The sequence below is a fragment of the Populus alba genome, chromosome 4 (assembly GCF_005239225.2).
Source record: "Populus alba chromosome 4, ASM523922v2, whole genome shotgun sequence".
NCBI lineage: Eukaryota > Viridiplantae > Streptophyta > Magnoliopsida > Malpighiales > Salicaceae > Populus > Populus alba.
In genome coordinates this window covers 833,448-851,393 of record NC_133287.1, presented here as the reverse complement: position 1 = coordinate 851,393, position 17,946 = coordinate 833,448, and the positions used below count along the sequence as shown (strand labels likewise).

General features: G+C 33.9%; 3 protein-coding genes and 1 long non-coding RNA gene across 4 annotated transcripts; 3 read left to right on the top strand and 1 right to left on the bottom strand.

Annotated features, from left to right (window-relative positions):
* Positions 1-1,368: 1,368 nt before the first annotated feature.
* LOC118059270 (uncharacterized) lies at positions 1,369-2,929 on the bottom strand. Its single transcript, XR_004689286.2, has 4 exons — positions 2,575-2,929; positions 2,288-2,421; positions 1,833-2,016; positions 1,369-1,680 (listed from the first exon to the last, which is right to left on the bottom strand). It is a non-coding gene; the product is annotated as an uncharacterized lncRNA (long non-coding RNA).
* A 1,169-nt stretch (positions 2,930-4,098) lies between these two features.
* LOC118059269 (glucan endo-1,3-beta-glucosidase 1) lies at positions 4,099-6,880 on the top strand. Its single transcript, XM_035072109.2, has 4 exons — positions 4,099-4,366; positions 4,461-5,765; positions 6,433-6,460; positions 6,650-6,880. Exons 1-4 carry the CDS (start codon positions 4,294-4,296, stop codon positions 6,828-6,830), a joined length of 1,587 nt encoding a protein of 528 aa, XP_034928000.1. The 5' UTR covers positions 4,099-4,293; the 3' UTR covers positions 6,831-6,880.
* Positions 6,881-9,000: 2,120 nt separating this feature from the next.
* Positions 9,001-12,437, top strand: LOC118059271 (uncharacterized). Its single transcript, XM_035072110.2, has 7 exons — positions 9,001-9,516; positions 9,608-9,688; positions 9,927-10,007; positions 10,355-10,435; positions 10,729-10,874; positions 10,955-11,065; positions 11,658-12,437. The coding sequence occupies exons 1-7, from the start codon at positions 9,027-9,029 to the stop codon at positions 12,240-12,242; spliced, it is 1,575 nt and encodes a 524-aa protein (XP_034928001.1). The 5' UTR covers positions 9,001-9,026; the 3' UTR covers positions 12,243-12,437.
* A 3,389-nt stretch (positions 12,438-15,826) lies between these two features.
* LOC118059260 (agamous-like MADS-box protein AGL62) lies at positions 15,827-16,297 on the top strand. The gene has a single exon (XM_035072100.1). The coding sequence runs from the start codon at positions 15,827-15,829 to the stop codon at positions 16,295-16,297; it is 471 nt and encodes a 156-aa protein (XP_034927991.1).
* The last annotated feature ends 1,649 nt before the right edge of the window (positions 16,298-17,946 follow it).

The following is a 17,946-nucleotide window of genomic DNA, read 5'->3' as shown; positions in this document are numbered from 1 at the left end:
ACGCATAAAAAAAGTTTTCGTGCATGCATTAATGCTTTTTCAAGCAGTAATAAGATTTTTTTTAAAAATCCAAAATGCATTCGCTTTTGTTTTTTAAATATTGAGATCTGTTAAATACAGGCCTCAGGTCATGAACCTCGCCTTGTTTAATTACTTCGTTCTTTTATATTTTATTTAATAATATAATAATAATAAAAAACACTCGCTAAAAAGTCAATGATTTAAAAAAAAAAAAAAAAAAAAACTTCATGAATGCCTCTGTTTTTTCATTCACTCAAAGGCATCGTGTAATTGCTCACACCATACTAATAGAGCAAGTTTGATGATTAAATACCACCACATTTAACCAATATCGACAGACCAAACATTTCATGCAGCACTGCACATTGAATTAGTGGAAAGAAATGACAGGAAAAAAAAGAAGAAAAAAGAGACCAACACAACAATTTAACTAATTAAAATACACCCAACCTAATTACAAGGAGTAATTCAACTGTACAAGTCTTATATTTATTTTTTAATGATTATAAATTTGAATCCTTTCATAGTTAATGGAGATTTATATGATCATTAATTTTAGGGTCTTTAAGATTAGTCAACATATGCATAAATTAGCTCGAATACCCATATTAATAATAATAAAAAAAAAAAGCACCTGCCAACTTAAACTGCAGTATTTCTCTCATTAAATTCTATTTCCTTTTCTTCTTTGTTGTTCTTCTGTGGTTGTCCTTCGAGCCCCTCATCTGTATTAGCTAATGTTCAACCGGCAACACCATAAAACTACTCAAGAATAATAGTACCATTTTTCTCAGTTTATTCCTTATCAAGTTTTAAAATAATGCACCTGGTCTACAACCCATTTAGCCAAGAACCAGTAAGTTAATCAGTTCGACCACAAAAAGAAGATTTTAAGACAAAGGTGCACTGAAGTGGACTGCAAGAGTTAAGGGGGGGAAGACTTTGAATGCAAGGATCCTAGAAGTTGGAGATCGCAATATTTAAGTGATCTCTATGGCCAATGCTCTGCAAGCTGCTGCCAAAGCACTACAATTTTTCCTTCATTAATAGCTTGCTTGGCACCCTGTAGTTGCCTATTATTGATAAATTGTTTTTGTATATCAACTCAGTAAAATGCCAGCACACCCAGGAATTCATGAAAACGACAGCTATGGGATCCAAAACGAAGCACCAATTTCAATAATCCAGTCATGGAGAAAGTTACGAACTCACTGAGTAGCAACTCTCAAAGCGAACAAACAACCCACATAACAACATCCAACACACAAACATTGTTGAGAAAGCAATAAAAATCAATGAAAAAATGACAACAATATTCAAAGCAGCAACCTCACCGATTCAGGAAACTTGAAAAAAAGCACCGATTTATAAATCGAAAGAGCGACATCTATCACAACTTCTTTAACCATTGGCTCGACCAGAAAGAATTCAGTCAGCATCACTTAATACAAAAGCAATATTATTCAAAAGAAAGATCAATAAATAACAAGCACAAATCTTGAGACCTGGAATGATTTAAAATCTAGAAAAGAAAAGAAGAAATATCAGTCGATTGGAAATGGAAGAAAGTAAAATTAATTACTCTACCTGTCTAGTTACCCTCCTCTGTCCAAAACCAATATAGAACTCTTCATTCAACAGCTTCTCATTGTTTGTGCCCTGTGTGTATCGAATACAGTTGGAAGGTTTTAGTAACTAAATAGCAAGGAACAACTAATAGCTCTAGTAAAGCAGTGATTGAGGTGTGTCTAAATAATAGAAGAAAAATGAGTATGAAATTGTTGAACATTTGATAGCAGATTTATCCTTACTGCAAAGGGATGTAATCCTCCTAATGCTGTCTGTAGAGAGAGTTTTCCGACCAGAATCCCCATTCCTTAACGAATGTAAAACCATTGCATCATTAAGAGATAAGAAGTGGTTTGCACATCAGTAACAACAATGACTTGGATATTTCTCTCTGCCCAATCCTTCGATGCTTTAAGAATTTTTCCCCTGAAAAATTCAATTTTCGCTTAATACTCCATAATTGAGCACCATAGATGTTTAGAAAAGAAAAGAAAAAACTATAGAAAATCCATGTATAAAGGTGCGCATGAAAGTAAATGAACAAATGTTATTGTGATAGCAATTATTCAAGCATCATTGCAGGTTGCTGGAACTACTAAGGGCGTTGAAACACAATATTCTGCACAATGGTTCGATTAGGTGCTATAACTTCAAATGTATAGTCTAAATCTTTCCTTCTTAAGGGATGAGTTTCAACCTTTTGCAAGTACACTATTTTGATAATATACTATCCCATTATTTCAGCAAGAACGCAAGAAACTTCCCCAAGGCTTTCGAGTTGAAAAGTAGCCTTCATCTACTGCTCATGGCTGTCTTGTTAATCATGTAGTCCTTCATCAGAATTCATCATGTAAAATCTGGGTTATTAAAACAGAAAGCGAAAGGGCACACACCACCGTAGAAGACAATTCTGTTTAAAAAATCTTACTTGTGCCAATTGACCCTAAAAAACACTAAAAGCAAAGCACAGAAGAGATCAAAAACCTTTCTTCCTTGGCTGACAAGCGAAAGCCCCACCCTTTTTCTAACACAGAGAGGCAATGTGTTTGGTGATGCATAGCAATGGCCAGTGAAGGGTTTGGTGATATTTGGTCGAAAGGGAAGATTCATATGAGAGGAAAACTGCATGTTGGTGTCTGGCCTTAACAATATTTGAGACAAAAACACAAAGTATAATATATATTATGATAACAAAGAAGCCACGTTGCCCAGAACTCAACCGCACATACAAAACCTGAGAAGAAAACCAAACATATCTTCGAGATCAACAAAAATTTCAACACAAAACACTTTTAAATCTACAGTGAAAGCACTCTTATCTACAGGATTTCTGATCTTGTTTAGTATTTTTTTTATATTTTAATTTCTTGTAATCTATGATGTGGGCAAAACTACCCTGCTATTTCCAATCGAAAGTGATTTGGGTTTCTTTGTCCAACTTTTTATTACTAGCAAAATGGTCCAATAAAAACCACATGACATGAAAAGATTGAGCAAAAGATGTCTAATTGTCTTCGAATATTACAAATAGAGTGGTTGATTTTACTAAATTTAAAATAGAAGGTATGATTTGATCAAATGTAAAATAAAGGTTATAGACACATACAGAGAGAAGATTTCCTCAAGGAGTATATGCCTCGTGTCGAAGTGGGATTGCTAAAAAAGAGAGGTGAAAATGGTATTTTTAATTAAACAAAAATAAACCACACTCCAATCAAAATCAAAATCAAAATCAAAATGATGTCGAGTGTGTAGGCCTAACTACAAGTCCGAACTCTAAGGAAGGACACTCCGGCGAGCAGCTGAGTGCACTGTACTGATGGGCTAGAAAGTCAGAGGTTTCTAACGTCTCTCTCTAGATTGCCATGCCAGCCTCTGCAACTTCCATCACTTCAAGAACCACCCATGTCAATCTAGATGAAGTTACCATAAAGCTCCACTTCTAGGGGTCTTTAAGAGCACGGTGCAAATTAACTAAAGTACTTGTCGGTTCACAAGGCCACTTTAGGCAATTCACATAGATCAACAAACAAGTTAGGGCAAACTTCAAATTATACCCCCCAATTATTGGAGTAGTGTCGATTGTCTCCCCAAACAACCTTTTCTATTATTTTATACCCAAATAATTTGGATTTTTCAATGAAGTTCTTCTAATAGAACAATAATTTTCTCCAAATCGTAGAAAGCTTGATCTTACTCCTACGTTCCATAATATTAGAAAATCATGTATAAAACAAATCTTATAAACTCAAGGAAGGAACATAGTAACAATGGTAAAAAAAAAGAGTTATAATTGATGAAAAATATTAAAATAAAGACGTAAAAGAAAGTTATGATTTGGATGGAAGTCATGATCAAACATGAATGGAAAGATTTAATTGAAAAATGACTGAAATTTAAGGAATAAAAATTTTGTTTGGGATGAAATTGAAACTAGTAATATAGTTAGGGGTATTCTTGAAGTCTTCCGAACAATTTAATTCATCTTGGTAGCAGTAAAGTCCATGGGATTGCTTTCTTGATTCTTGTTAGATACTGGAAGATTTCTTGAGGTCAACTAGCCAACTCCATCTCCAAAGCCAAGCCAAAACCCACCAAGAACATTCACTCAAAAAACGAAAAAATTAAGCCTACAAATGCAAGAACCTTTAGCTGAACTAGAACCAGAAGATGAAGTTGTGAAGCTCAATTTCTTCTTCAGTTATGGCACTGTCTAAGCTTCCTCTCTACAGTGTCTTCTTCTTCCTGTACATTTCACTTTCTATATCATCACAAGGTAATAGAAAAAAACCCCACTTGTATATTCACTATTTCAAGAAACTAAGAAGAATCCCTTTTGTGTTTCTAATGTTTTTCTGGCAAATTTGCAGCTTTATCATCAAAAATAGCAGTGGCACAAATCAAGGACCAACAAGACAATGAGCCATTTGTGGGAATCAACATAGGAGAAGATGTGTCCAATCTTATGTCAGCTACAGAACTTGTTTCATTTCTACAATTTCAAAAGGTTACACATATCAAGCTTTATGATGCAGACCCCGACATACTCAAGGCCTTGGCTAAAACCAAGATCCGGGTCATTATTAGTGTTCCAAATAATCAGCTTCTTGCTATTGGATCCTCCAATACAACTGCAGCTTCTTGGATTGGTAAAAATGTTGTTGCTTATTATCCACAGACTGTAATTACTGCAATTGCTGTTGGTGATGAGGTTTTAACTACAGTACCCTCTTCAGCTCCTTTGCTTATGCCAGCTATTGAGTCTCTTTATAGTGCTTTGGTGGCTGAAAATTTGCATAATCAGATAAAGATTTCAACTCCACACTCTGCTTCTATAATTCTTGATTCATTTCCACCTTCTCAGTCTTTTTTTAATCAGAGTTGGATCTCGGTTATTCAACCTTTGCTTCATTTTTTATCAAGAACTGGGTCACCTTTGATGATGAATTTCTATCCGTACTATGTGTTTATGCAAAATAAAGGAGTGGTGCCTCTTGATAATTCTTTGTTCAAGCCCTTGACACCATCCAAGGAAATGGTTGATCCTAATACTTTGTTGCATTACACTAATGTTCTTGATGCTATGGTTGATGCTGCTTATTTTTCGATGAAGAATATGAATTTTACTGATGTAGTGGTTCTTGTTACCGAGAGTGGTTGGCCTTCAAAGGGTGATTCAAAAGAACCTTATGCTACAATTGACAATGCAGATACTTATAATTCTAATTTGATTAAGCATGTTCTTGATCATAGCGGGACTCCTTTTCACCCAGAAATCACTTCTAGTGTGTATTTATACGAGTTGTTCAATGAAGACTTGAGGTCACCACCAGTATCGGAAGCAAATTGGGGATTGTTTTATGCGAATTCGACACCGGTTTATTTGCTTCATGTATCTGGAAGTGGGACTTTCTTGGCTAATGATACAACCAACCAAACATATTGCATTGTTATGGATGGTGTTGATTCAAAGACATTGCAAGCAGCATTGGATTGGGTATGTGGACCAGGAAGGGCTAATTGTAGTGAGATTCAGCCAGGGGAGAATTGCTATCAGCCTAACAATGTCAAGAACCATGCCTCTTATGCATTTGATAGCTATTACCAGAAGGAAGGAAGGGCTTCTGGGTCCTGTGATTTCAAGGGCATTGCCATGACCACCACTACCGATCCGAGTAAGCATTTTTCACTCTTAACGCCTTGAATAAACACAGTTCTTTCATATTTCATTGAACTTTAACAAAGTTTAGGATCTGATCTTCAAATTCCGTCCTCAATAGATCGTTATTTAACTGTTGTCTGTGTGCAAAATTGAATGCGTGGTTACTGCTTAGACAACCAAATAGTATGCTGTGCATCTACTAAAAGTGCATTAAGGCTCTTGAGTGGTTAAACAGATATCTTAAGCTCAAGTATTTAGGATTAAAAGTTAAAAAGGTGCTAATTGCCTTATGCCACACCACTAAAGGAAAGTGAATGTTGAGGTGACTTCAAGGGTACATGTTGTGTGATTCCTACCTGACAGAGTCACATGGTTTCTTGAGTGATTGGATTGTGGAAAGGGCAGGGAATAACATTATAATTGTGCTGAAACAGCCAACCTAGGAAATTATGATTTCAACTTGGACGCTATATGCCAAGAGAGCACCATAGAGTCAGGACAGGACAGTAACAACAGTTCAAGGCCATTTATCCTCTTTCTTTTATACATTCTTGCAAGAAACTCCATCATTGCTCTTTATCTACCGAATGACTGTTACCTTGAGGAAAATGAGTCCTGTTTGTGATATTTTTTCACCTGTTATGTTTCTCAAACCTAACATCTTTTCTCCTTGTTGGCAGGTCATGGGAGCTGTATATTTCCTGGGAGGTAAGAAACTCTTCTTTTCTACTTGGTGGCCTAATTTATTCGAAAGGACATCACACTTTGGTTCCTTTTCTGCTTCTTTGCTTTCCCTTTCCTGGTAGTCAAAGAGATGGAAAGTGCAAAAAGCAAAATCATTACTTAATGAAAACACCTTGCAACAATTTCTCACCAATTTTCCAACTTCGGATGCAGCAAAAAAATAACGAATAAGGCGAGGACGGTGGTGAACACAACCAATCCAAGTAACCCAGCGGGTGGTTCAAGATTAATCACCTTCAAAAGCAGTAGAATGAGTGCAGTAGACAAGGCATTACAAACTCTCTTGACTGTAATCTTCTCTATTTTGTTATACATTCCCTTTATGATGTCTTGAGGTGTAAAATAAACAATTTTTTTGTAATGTAATAGTGTTTAATTCCTTCATGATGATTGGCTATTGCTGTGCTAGGCTGTTTTTAGTCCACAAATTCTTCATTGTAGAAGCAAATTCTCACTTGAGAGATGTTTTTGGTAGGGTCTTCTCTGTGAAAGGAGTGATGACAATTTTTTTGTGGGCTCTTCTGTGGAATCAAAAGTGTTCAAAAAAGTAGGTTAGCACTATATACTTTCTTGTAAGCAAGAGCATACCGCAACAAACATGGAGGCCTAGAGAGCAGGATTTTTCGGGGCCATGATTATGAGCAAGATAATGGGAGTATCTTCAAGATGTTTTTTTTTTTAAAAAAAAAGGCTATCAGTTTCTCTATTTAAGCTCCATTTTTCCTTCCTCTAAACAAGCCAAAAAGAATGATGTAGTTTGTGAAAAGGCTTGTCTTTAAGACCCAGGTTCTTCTTTTTATTATTATCTTTTTTTATTCAGTAGTTTTTTAGGCTAATCTTCTCGTAATGATCATGACAAACAGTCTAAATTAAGGTTTGACCTATGATTAAGGTGAGCTTCTTTCTCTGCAACAACATAAGATGGATGAGCAGGGATTCGTTTGTTTGCAGGAAAGTGGGTTTTTTTTTTAAAGTAAATTTCGAGGAAAGTGAATTCCGGGAAAGTATTTTCCGATGTTTGGTAGTGTTATGGAAAATGAACTGGAAAACATTTTCCAGTGTTTGGTTGTGTTATGGAAAATGAACTGGAAAATAATTTAATAATGAATTAAATTTTTTTTCAAGTTTATCTAATATATAAAATATTTAATCACTTACAATTGTCATAACCCAATTTTGACCTTTTTTATTTTTATTATTTAAAAAAAATGATGAAAAATAAAAATAAAATAAATGAAGGATGAATTAAAAATTTGGGTTAAGAGCAACATGATTGGAAGTTTAAAAATTTAATTAAACTCTTAACTAGTTTAATTAATTAAATCAAGGGTTTAATTGGAAATTAATTTAATTAAATTTTAGATTATTTTAATTAATGAAATCAAGAGTTTAATCGAAGAATTAAGGACTTAATTAATCAAAAACCCGGGACTTAAATAAAATAACCTTTGCATTTTAATTCACTGCTAAGTGAGAGAAGTGAATTATAATTCGCTGCTACAGTAGCAGTGATTCACTTGAACGCCAAAGGAAAGTGTTTTCCTTTCTTTAACCGAAGGAAAACACTTTCTTTCTTCAAAGCAGTGATTGTATGTTGACTTGAAATTAAGTTTTCATGATTTACTGTTTCACCCTTGAAACAAACAGAACATTATTGTGAGATATAAAATTGGTTTTGAATGAACTTTAAAGGTGAGCTTTGTGTCCAAGTTACAAAGTTAACCTAAAATACCCTTATTGTAAAACCAACAAATAAAAAAAACAAATTATTAATTATTAAATTTGATTTTACTGTGAAAAAAATAATAAATTTATCAACTCTGTTTCAAGTTTTAAATTAAATTAATTAGAGAGTTAAACTAATTAAAATCTAATTTGATTTTTTTATTATTATTTTTCTTTAAATTCTTGAAATTTCTTTGTTTTTGAATTTTTATTTTATTTTTTTTTCTTTAAAATTCTTAAAAAAAAAAACAATCTTGAAATTTCTTTGTTTTGGGTGTGTTTAGGTATATAGTAATGATTGTTTTTTAAAGTATTTTTTATTCTAAACACATCAAAATAATATTTTTTTTATTTTTAAAAAATTATTTTTGACATTAGCACATCAAAATGATCTGAAAACATTAAAAATTATTAATTTAAAATAAAAAAATAATATTTTTTTTAATTTTTTTCAAAAACACTTTTAAAATGTAATGTCAAATACACTCTAAGAGTGTGTCATTATTGTGATGCAAGATATTTTAAAAAATATTTTTTTATTTAAAAATATATTAAGATATGTTTTTAATTTTAATACCAATATATTAAAATTATTTTTTTTTCAAATTAAACGCAATTTTAAAATATGCAGCTTTAAACTGAAAAAAAAAAAAAAACATTCTTTTAAAATAATTAGCCCATTATGTGGGTCCCCCATTTAAGCACCTACACGTTTGATTCTTCAGTGGGCCATGCTTGAAGCACTTTGTCTCCAAAGCTGGACTTTAATGTTTCAAATTAGTTTGAACTTTCCAAACTTATAAAAATGCAATCTTTGTTGCAAAAAATAACCTTTGTGCCCATCGTCATCATCTCTCCCCTTTATAAACCTAGTAAAAGCTGCAATCTTTCTGTTCATCTCTCAAACCTCATGTCTTGGTCTTGCAAGAAGTGTACTTTCATTAACTCTCCATCACCAAAACCCACTTGCCAAATCTGTCTCTCACCTCCTTCACCCCCTCCACTACCTTCCTCTTCTTCAAATCAAGAAACCCCAAAATGGTCTTGCAAGGCTTGCACTTTCTTGAACCCGTATAAGAACAGTAGCTGTGAAGTATGTGGCACTAGAGGTTCTGTTTTTTCTCTTTCTAGTTTAGAGGATTTGACCGATACTAGTGGTCTTGATGGTGATGTGGATTCTTCTGTTGGGTCTGTTTTCATGCCCCTAAGGCATTGTAAGAGGAAGGTTAGAGACCCAGTTGACGATCATCAAGAGGGTGGGTTTCGTGGGGTAAAGTCTTTGAACAATGTCGAAGGTTGGTTATTTTTTGGGTGTTTGTTGTTTGCTTTATGGATTTTGTTGGGTTTTTTGTCTGCTTAATGGATGAATGTTGCTTGTGTATGCAGTTGGAGGTGATGGGGATTCTGCGAAATCGGGTGCATTCCAAGGTGTTAAAGCATCAAACAAGGGAGTGACTGTTTTAAAGGGTAAGTCAAATGTTTGTGGCTCAAGTTCTTCTTCTTTTTTGGTCGTTTTAAAGGTTTATGCTCTGTAAGTTTATTTCCTCTCTGTGCAACTCAAAATGGAAATTTCCGAGGTTGTAGTTTTGTTGCTATTTTTATTTTAACAATGTGAGTTTGATTACATTATTGTGTGTATGCTAAGTACAATGTGAGTTACTAGTAATGTTCTTTGTCCTTTGGGTTTTGTTGCTGATATATGCAGATGGAGGTGATGGCCATAGTGTGAGATTGGGTGGGTTTCAAGGGGTTAAATCATCAAACAAGGGAGTCACAGTTCTAAAGGGTGAGTCGTAAGTTTTTTTTTTTTGGTTCTAGTTAGTCTTCTTTAAAGGTTTTTGTTTTGTCATTTATTTATATTGTCTTCATTGATAGTGGTGGGTTAGAGAGGTTATGTTAAGTAATAAAGTGTGTGTGAAAAATGTGAACATTAATACCATTGCTTGTTGTCGGTCACATGTTAAGCTTGTGGTCTTGTCCTGAATAATCATCTAGCCAGCTTTTCTTTATATATATATATATATATATATATATATATATATATATTTTTTTTTTTTTAATTAAAGTTTAGTTGTTTTTTGTGCTTCTTGTTAGGCTTCTAGATTTTGTTCTTGAATGTTCTAGTATATGCAGATGAAAGTGATGGGGCTAGTGTGAAATTGGGTGCGTTTCAAGGTGCTAGGGCATCAAACAAGGGAGTGGCTGTTTTGACAGGTAACGGGGATTTTTATAGTCCAAGCTGTTTTCATTTTATTTATTTATTTACATATTTCAGTTTAATGGTTCTTTGCTTTGTTAGTTTATTTATGTTGTCTGAAACCACAATGATGGATTGATGAGGTCATGCGTAAGCATTGGTTTTGTTGAGTTGCTTCATTCATTTTGCTTTTTAGCACCAGTTTTACCATCATAAAATTTGACTGGTTGCTAGGGAGATGGGAATTTATTAAAAGCTTCCAGTTATATATGTTCATTGCACGATTCAAAGCATCTTAAATTTGTGGCAGAGGATACAAATTCAGCAGCAGTGCTTGGTTCCTTCAAGATTTTGAGCTATAATGTTTGGTTCCGAGAAGACCTGGAGATGCATAGGAGGATGAAAGCACTTGGTGAACTTATTCAACTACATTCACCAGATGTCATTTGTTTACAGGTTTTTCTTGTTCCCTACCTCATGAAATTGGATCTTCCTGTGTTGACTTTCATCTTAACTATTTCCATTTTTCCTTGCAGGAGGTTATTCCAGATATATATGACATATTTCAGCGATCCAGCTGGTGGAAAGCATATCAATGCTCTGTTTCTTCTGAAATAGCAAGTTCAAGAGGATACTTTTGCATGCAGGTATGGTTTTGACATGTGCTGGATGGTGATTCTGCTTCTATGTTCTTATCATACACCATTCGCAGGCCTGCCAGATAGATACATTAAGCATCAAAATTAGTGGTCCCGTAAGTCACCATGTTGAAAGTTGTTACAGTTACTCTCATGCTCCTGTTATGGCAGAGACAACGCATACATGGTTTCAAATTAACATGACCGTTAGCATGTTTCTGGCTAACTTTTACCAACAAGTATGGATCCTGATAGTTCTCTTGCTGTACACTCTCTCCCCAGAACTGGAGAATCATGGAAACATGGTTTTATGCTGGCTGTTGAATGAGCTTTTGCAGGTTTTGCTTCTTTTGGTTGAGTGATAGTGTTTAATTTACTGGACCGGCCCATGATTATCTGACTGATCACTGAATACGTTTGACCTTTAACTAAATTTTAGCAGTTCATTAAATGTCATTGTTTTTCTGTAAAACGTGGGAAAAAAAATTAGTATCTTAAAGAATTAGTGTTGGCATTGTTTTTTTGTAAATGTCATTTACAGTTCATTTAATGTTGGCATTCATTTTTTTTAGTATTATTAATATTGCCCCCTTGTTTGCAGTTAAGCAAACTGCCAGTAAAATCCTTCAGCACTAAACCCTTTATGAATTCAATAATGGGGAGAGAACTTTGCATTGCCGAGCTTGAAGTTCCAGGAAAAAAGTCATTAGTTGTTGCCACTAGCCATCTAGAGAGTCCATGTCCAGCACCTCCAAAATGGGATCAGATGTTCAGCAAGGAACGTGTGGATCAGGCAAAGGAGGCCATCAACCTTCTCAAGAAGAACTCAAATGTGATTTTTTGCGGTGACATGAACTGGGATGATAAGTTGGATGGTCAGTTTCCTTTCCCTGATGGATGGGTTGATGCCTGGGTAGAGTTGAAGCCAGGGGACAATGGATGGACATATGATACCAAATCCAACCAAATGTTGTCTGGTAATCGTGCATTGCAAAAGAGACTGGATCGATTCATATGCAGTCTGTGTGATTTCAAGATCAGTAAAATTGACATGATTGGTAAGGATGCAATACCTGGTTTATCATATATGAAGGAGAAGAAAGTGAGAAAAGAGGTAAAGATGCTGGAGTTACCTGTCTTGCCTAGTGATCATTATGGTTTGCTTTTAACAATATCCGGCCTGTAAAGTTAGTAACGATTTTATCTAGCTGGACGATCACGATACAGTCAGGGAACAAAAAATCCTTTGAGCATACTTTGCATGCAATTTTGTACAAAACAAACTCAAAGATGCAAAGGCCTGGAGCAGCTTGCAGAGCATGCTGTTACAGATTTTGTATAAAACTCTTTGGATCGAAATGATATGAACTGTTTCTTGTAACTGAAGTGTTCATTAAATGTTCTACATTATCATCACTAGTATCAATTAACGGATTGTCCAGAATTTTATCAGTGAGCATTGAAAGTTGGCTAAGCTGTTTGTCTCTGTCATGATTATCAATAGATCATCTTAGCAACATTCTCTCACCTCAAGTGAACTTGCCATGTAATGAAATCTAAAATAAGCATTTTCGCTTAAAGCCAACAAACATGTACAGAAAGAGGCATTAATTAGCGAATAGCGTAGAGAGGCATTATTTTACTTGTCGCGTCCAAACTTGAAGACCATCCTTGTCAGGATGGGCAAGATCAGGCAAATTAGCTGGCCTCTGTCTGGAGATCCAGGCATTAGCCAGAAGCTCGTAGAACAAACATGGCATAATTAGCAAAGGAACCTGAAACACCACCTATTCAATATGTAGCTAAGAACAGAAAGAAGATTATATTAAAACTCAATATAAGTTCAGGAAGATTAATTTTGAAAGAGGAACAAGAAGGCTCAGATGGATCAAAGACCTTATGTCAATACTGAGAGGCAGTTTGGTGCTCATAAATGAAATCTCTAACTTGTCATTACTATTATAAATGACACTATACTCAGCTCCATGCAATCTGCAACATACAAAGTAACAAATATTTTTGAATCATTTAAGAGAAACTAAGTATGACAAGAAATTAGTATCATAGCTATTTTGTTCAAGTGATGGTCATATAATTGATATCTGTCCTGCCCTCCTGGCAAGTTGCGATTGATGTCCCAATATTTGCAAATTATACACAGACAATGTTATATAGTTGACTTGACAAGTTATATATGATCAAGATTATAAGAACATGGACTAGTGAGATCATCTTACAATTGCAGTAGCAGCATTAGAACATGTTCTTTGCTTATCCAAGACTACGTACTGAAAAAAAGAATTGAAGTATGAATAATTGTGGGGCTTTTTTTTTTTTTTTGAAGGTTATCCTCTACTAGATTCATTTGATTTTAGGTCAAGAATGTTGTCCATTCCTCCATATTTAAGGCCTGTTAAGTACCCTTGAGGTTTCAATATTGTGACTTGTGAGCCTCGCCAAACCCTTGTCCGGTATGACCTGCATCAAATTAAGCACCAGCATGTAGTATGAAAGAGAGGTAGAGGTGAGAGTTAAGACTTGTGGGGCAGTAGAGTTGCATATGGACCTTGGTTGACCAACCTCACTTTCCCCTTTCCCATTAAAGATTCTGTACCTCTTACCTTTTTCCTCTCAATTACTTGTGATGATTATATATGATTTTCAAGTGTTAGATGACTAAAGAGTGATAAGGTCGTTGGCTACTAAGAAAATACAATAAAATCAAAGTTTATAATCTTTAATTCTCGTTAAATTGTCTATGCTTTGACAATACAAGCTAGCTAAGACTGCCCTAGTTGCTTGACTTCATGGTGTCTTCTCTACGCTTCAAGAGACAGTGTATTATTAAAAAGGAAAGTAGAGAAGGATCAGATATTGGGCTTTCCATGACTGATTTTGGACGTAATGTTTGGGCCTGAATGTTATGATTTGGATTAAGTCAGAGAAGTTAGAGAAAATAAAGAGAGATGAACGAGGGAGAGAAAGTTTAATGTAATAAGGTGGAGGTTTAAGGAATCAAGTATGTGGAAGGGTGTGATCAAAAATCTATTCTAATCTGCTAAGCTTCTATGTGGGTCCCGGATTGTCAATCATTGTGTGAGAAATAATAAGTTGCAGGATATTGTGAATGAGCAATCTTTGGTCCTTATCGGAAATGGCAAGAAAACTTTGTTTTGGCTTGATTGCTGGCTTACAGATCACTTCCCTACTCTTTCGACAAAGATGCCATGGGAATGTGGGAGGATACTACGGGGCGCAACATTGGCTTCGCAATGGACAAAGATGGAGATAGACTAATTTGGAGGAAGAGTGAGCATATGATAAAGAGGGGACAATGACTTCTTCCTGATGGTATTAACCTATAAAAATAATGAATTATGCAGCCAATAAAAATATATTATTTCACCAAAATGTGAACCAATCAGGAGACGTGCATGTATGTAATAAAGTGGCGCCATGCTATGTCTTTGAAATGTGGAGCACAACCCTGTGATCTGGTCAGTTTCAGGTCGAAATGGTTAAGGAGGACTGGTTTGAGCCTGGCCTGAGGGCCTGGTTTCAGTCTGTTTGGGACTCGTTTTCCTTCTTTTCTTTTTTCCTGTCAGAAAGCCATGCACTAGTTTTTGTTTGCTATCGGAAATAATAGAAGAGGAGAGGCTGCAGCCTGCTGGCTGCTGCCACACATTTGGCTACATCTAAAGACATGCCAGGCTAGCCGGCATTGTCAAGGAATCGAGGTATTGTTATATGATTCCAACCTCATTGCTGTCAAATTGCTATCTGTTTTTTTTTTTTTTTTTTTTTTTTTTTTTTTCCAGTTACAAATGAGAGTTTCCAACTTGATGCTTTAACACATTAAATTATATGTGCATGTTGTATCTTTACATATCCCATGCCAACTTCAACACCTCTCTTACTTTTGTTATTAACACATAATTTGCATCAATCTTCACCATATCACGTGATAATAAAACAACCACAAGTTCTGAATCTGACTCTAGAATCAGTTTTTTATTCCCAGCGACCATGCCAGCTCTATAGAGGAGTCTTAAATATCAGCTGAACACCAGTATTCTTCGTTAGCCGACAGTGAAGCCCAACCATGTCAATCCGCCGAAGAACCAAATCATTGGACTATGTAGGCATGAAGTACTTTTCTAGACCACATTAATATTGTCAAGTTAGGGATCCACGTTGTTGATAAAACTTCTCATTCAATTTCTTCAACATGGAAGGATTACAATCAGCATTCGATCAATCTTACAAGAAATATATGTCAAAAGGCCAAAGCGAGTTTCCAAGAATCTTTTTTTTTAAAAAAGAAAGGGACCAAGAAAGCGTCCATGGAAATTAAGAAATGATCGAAGAGACCCCTTAATAAGAAAAAATACTCTTAATTTGGGAATCCAAAAGTCCAAAAAGGAAAGTACCTTCTTTTTTTTTTTAACAATTTACTAATAATTAAAGCATCAAAATTTAGAAATTTCGTAATCTTTTTGCTTTCCTGTTTCATAATTTCCAAAATTCCCTCTCTTTATAGAAGGAAACGACTTTGGGAGTTACCACTTACCAAACTATATAGGAAAAAAAACTATAATAGCTCTCTTATATATATAGACACACAACATTCTTTCTTGCTTTATTGTTTTTCAGACACAAAAATTACATACCAATTGACCGGAATTTCTCTCTTTCTTTGTCTTTTCTTGGCCCTTTTTATTTGACACCATCATGCAAGAAACGGAAGTAAACACTACAAGGAGATGGGGCATGGGCCGGAAGAAGGTGGAGATGAAGAAAATAGAGAGCAAAAGCAGCCTAATAGTAACTTTTTGCAAGAGACGCAATGGTCTTTTCAAGAAAGCTAGTGAATTTTGCGATTTATATGATGATGCCAATCTTGCTATAATCGTTTTGTCCCCTAACCAAAGACCATACTCTTTTGGTCATCCTGATGTGAATACCGTCGTTGATCAATACCTTGGTGATCAAGAAAGCAGTGAAAGAAACAATATTTCTTGTTCAGAGGACACACATGGCAAAAACAACATGGATTGTGACAACATTAATGAAGAAGGAGAAGGGTGTTGGTGGGAGAGGTCGGTTGAAGATATGAATTTGGAGGAACTTGAAAAGTTTAGGGCATCTTTGGAAACATTGAAGAATAATGTGGCAATGAGAGTCCAAGAAGAGAGGAGAACAGGAGTTAGTACCAGGGATTTCTTGGGTGGTTTTTCATAGTTTTTTTTTTTATATAATTTAGCAGCTTAGGGTTTTGTTTGTAAGATGGCTACTATTTTGGTGTCCTTTTATTAATTCAATCACTCTATCATTAGTGAAATTTTTACTAATTACAGCATGATTTACTAAAAAAGCAAAATTTGCAGTGAAATCAAATTATCGAATATATAACCTAGCTTTACTTCTTCTTCTTCTTTTTTCTTTTGAGAAGGAAAAATAAAACTGTAGTAGCATGAAATTCCATTAATATACTAGTTATTTGATCTATACTATGCAACAGGTAGTAAATTTTTTATATAAAAAATACTTGGATACACAAACTATTTTAATATGTCTTTTCACAAAAAAAATTCAAAGTATAAATTAAAAAACTTACACAAACATTTAATTAAATAAATTGATAGTAATGTATGTAAATAAATAAACAAAAATCATTAATATCAAGTAAAAGAGAAACTAACAAAATTGAGAGATAAAAGTAGATTATGAATATTTGATCTTATAAAATAAGATATTTATCCATTTGTGTATACTGAATTTTTTTTAATAAAATCAATAAAAGATAATAGAACTAGAAACACATATGAAACTAATTTAATAAGATAAAAGAAAATTAATATTATGTAAGCTGGCCAAACATATTAATTAGAAATATTATTACAAAATATATATTTTAAAAAAATAAAGCTCATCTGTATAAAATAAAAATAATCTTCAAAAATAAAATACAAACAAATTTTTTTTTAAAAAAAAAAAACTCAATTAAAAAAAGACATGCAAAGCCCATAGACTGGGTCATGAAATCAGAATAAACTAATAGAAATTTTTTTGATAATAATTACAAAACCAATCTTTAAAAAAAAATAATGTAAAATCATAAAATCATAAGAAAAAAAAAAAGGATGTTAAATTATACTAACTTTTTAAACTTGTTAACCGTGTCACTTTGGATCGGAAGCACAACAAATAAAAAAAAAACACAAAACCCCATTTTCAACAAATCAAATGTTAAAGAATGAAACCAAAAAAAAAATCAATAAAAAACAAAACTATAATTAGAAAAGTGAGGGTGAAAATCAAATAAAAATAAATTAGAGGGCATTAAAAGAAATTTAAATTGAAAAGAAAAAACTTTAATAGAAGGAAAAAGAAATCAAATAAATGAGGTATAAAAATAAAACAACATAAACTTTGATTCAAGAATAAAAATGAAAACCAACTAAATTTTAACAAAAAAAACCAACGAAAAAAGGAATAAGTACTGAATTGGACAAAAAAAATAACAAATTGTAATTTAAGAATTACATTGAAAACATAAAAAAAAAACCTTTATAAAATGATAAAGAATAAAAATAAGCAATAAAAAATATAAAGACCGAAAAAAAAAAATGACAAGGCATGTACTTTCCCAAGAAAAAGAGAAAAAAAGAAAGAAAAAAAAAAATAGTCACCGGTAAAAACTGTCCATCATTTGCCACCACACACCACATTAATAGAAGAAGGACACAGTGATGCTTGCAAAGACACAGCAAAATGGTAGGTTATCCTTTGGATGACGTCTCATACGTCATCTAAAGGAAACAAACATAATTTGTGTGCTTACGCATAATAAGTATGCACTAGCAATTTTTTTAAATGAAAAGTTATTT

Excerpts from the sequence above, each read along its gene's own strand:
- LOC118059269 (XM_035072109.2), top strand. The coding sequence starts at position 4,294 with ATGGCACTGTCTAAGCTTCCTCTCTACAGTGTCTTCTTCTTCCTGTAC. Across the intron at positions 5,766-6,432 it reads GACCACCACTACCGATCCGA|GTCATGGGAGCTGTATATTT; the intron begins GTAAGCATTTTT and ends CCTTGTTGGCAG. Across the intron at positions 6,461-6,649 it reads AGCTGTATATTTCCTGGGAG|CAAAAAAATAACGAATAAGG; the intron begins GTAAGAAACTCT and ends CTTCGGATGCAG.
- LOC118059271 (XM_035072110.2), top strand. The coding sequence starts at position 9,027 with ATGCAATCTTTGTTGCAAAAAATAACCTTTGTGCCCATCGTCATCATC. Across the intron at positions 9,517-9,607 it reads GTCTTTGAACAATGTCGAAG|TTGGAGGTGATGGGGATTCT; the intron begins GTTGGTTATTTT and ends TTGTGTATGCAG. Across the intron at positions 11,066-11,657 it reads GAGGATACTTTTGCATGCAG|TTAAGCAAACTGCCAGTAAA; the intron begins GTATGGTTTTGA and ends CCTTGTTTGCAG.
- LOC118059260 (XM_035072100.1), top strand. The coding sequence starts at position 15,827 with ATGGGCCGGAAGAAGGTGGAGATGAAGAAAATAGAGAGCAAAAGCAGC.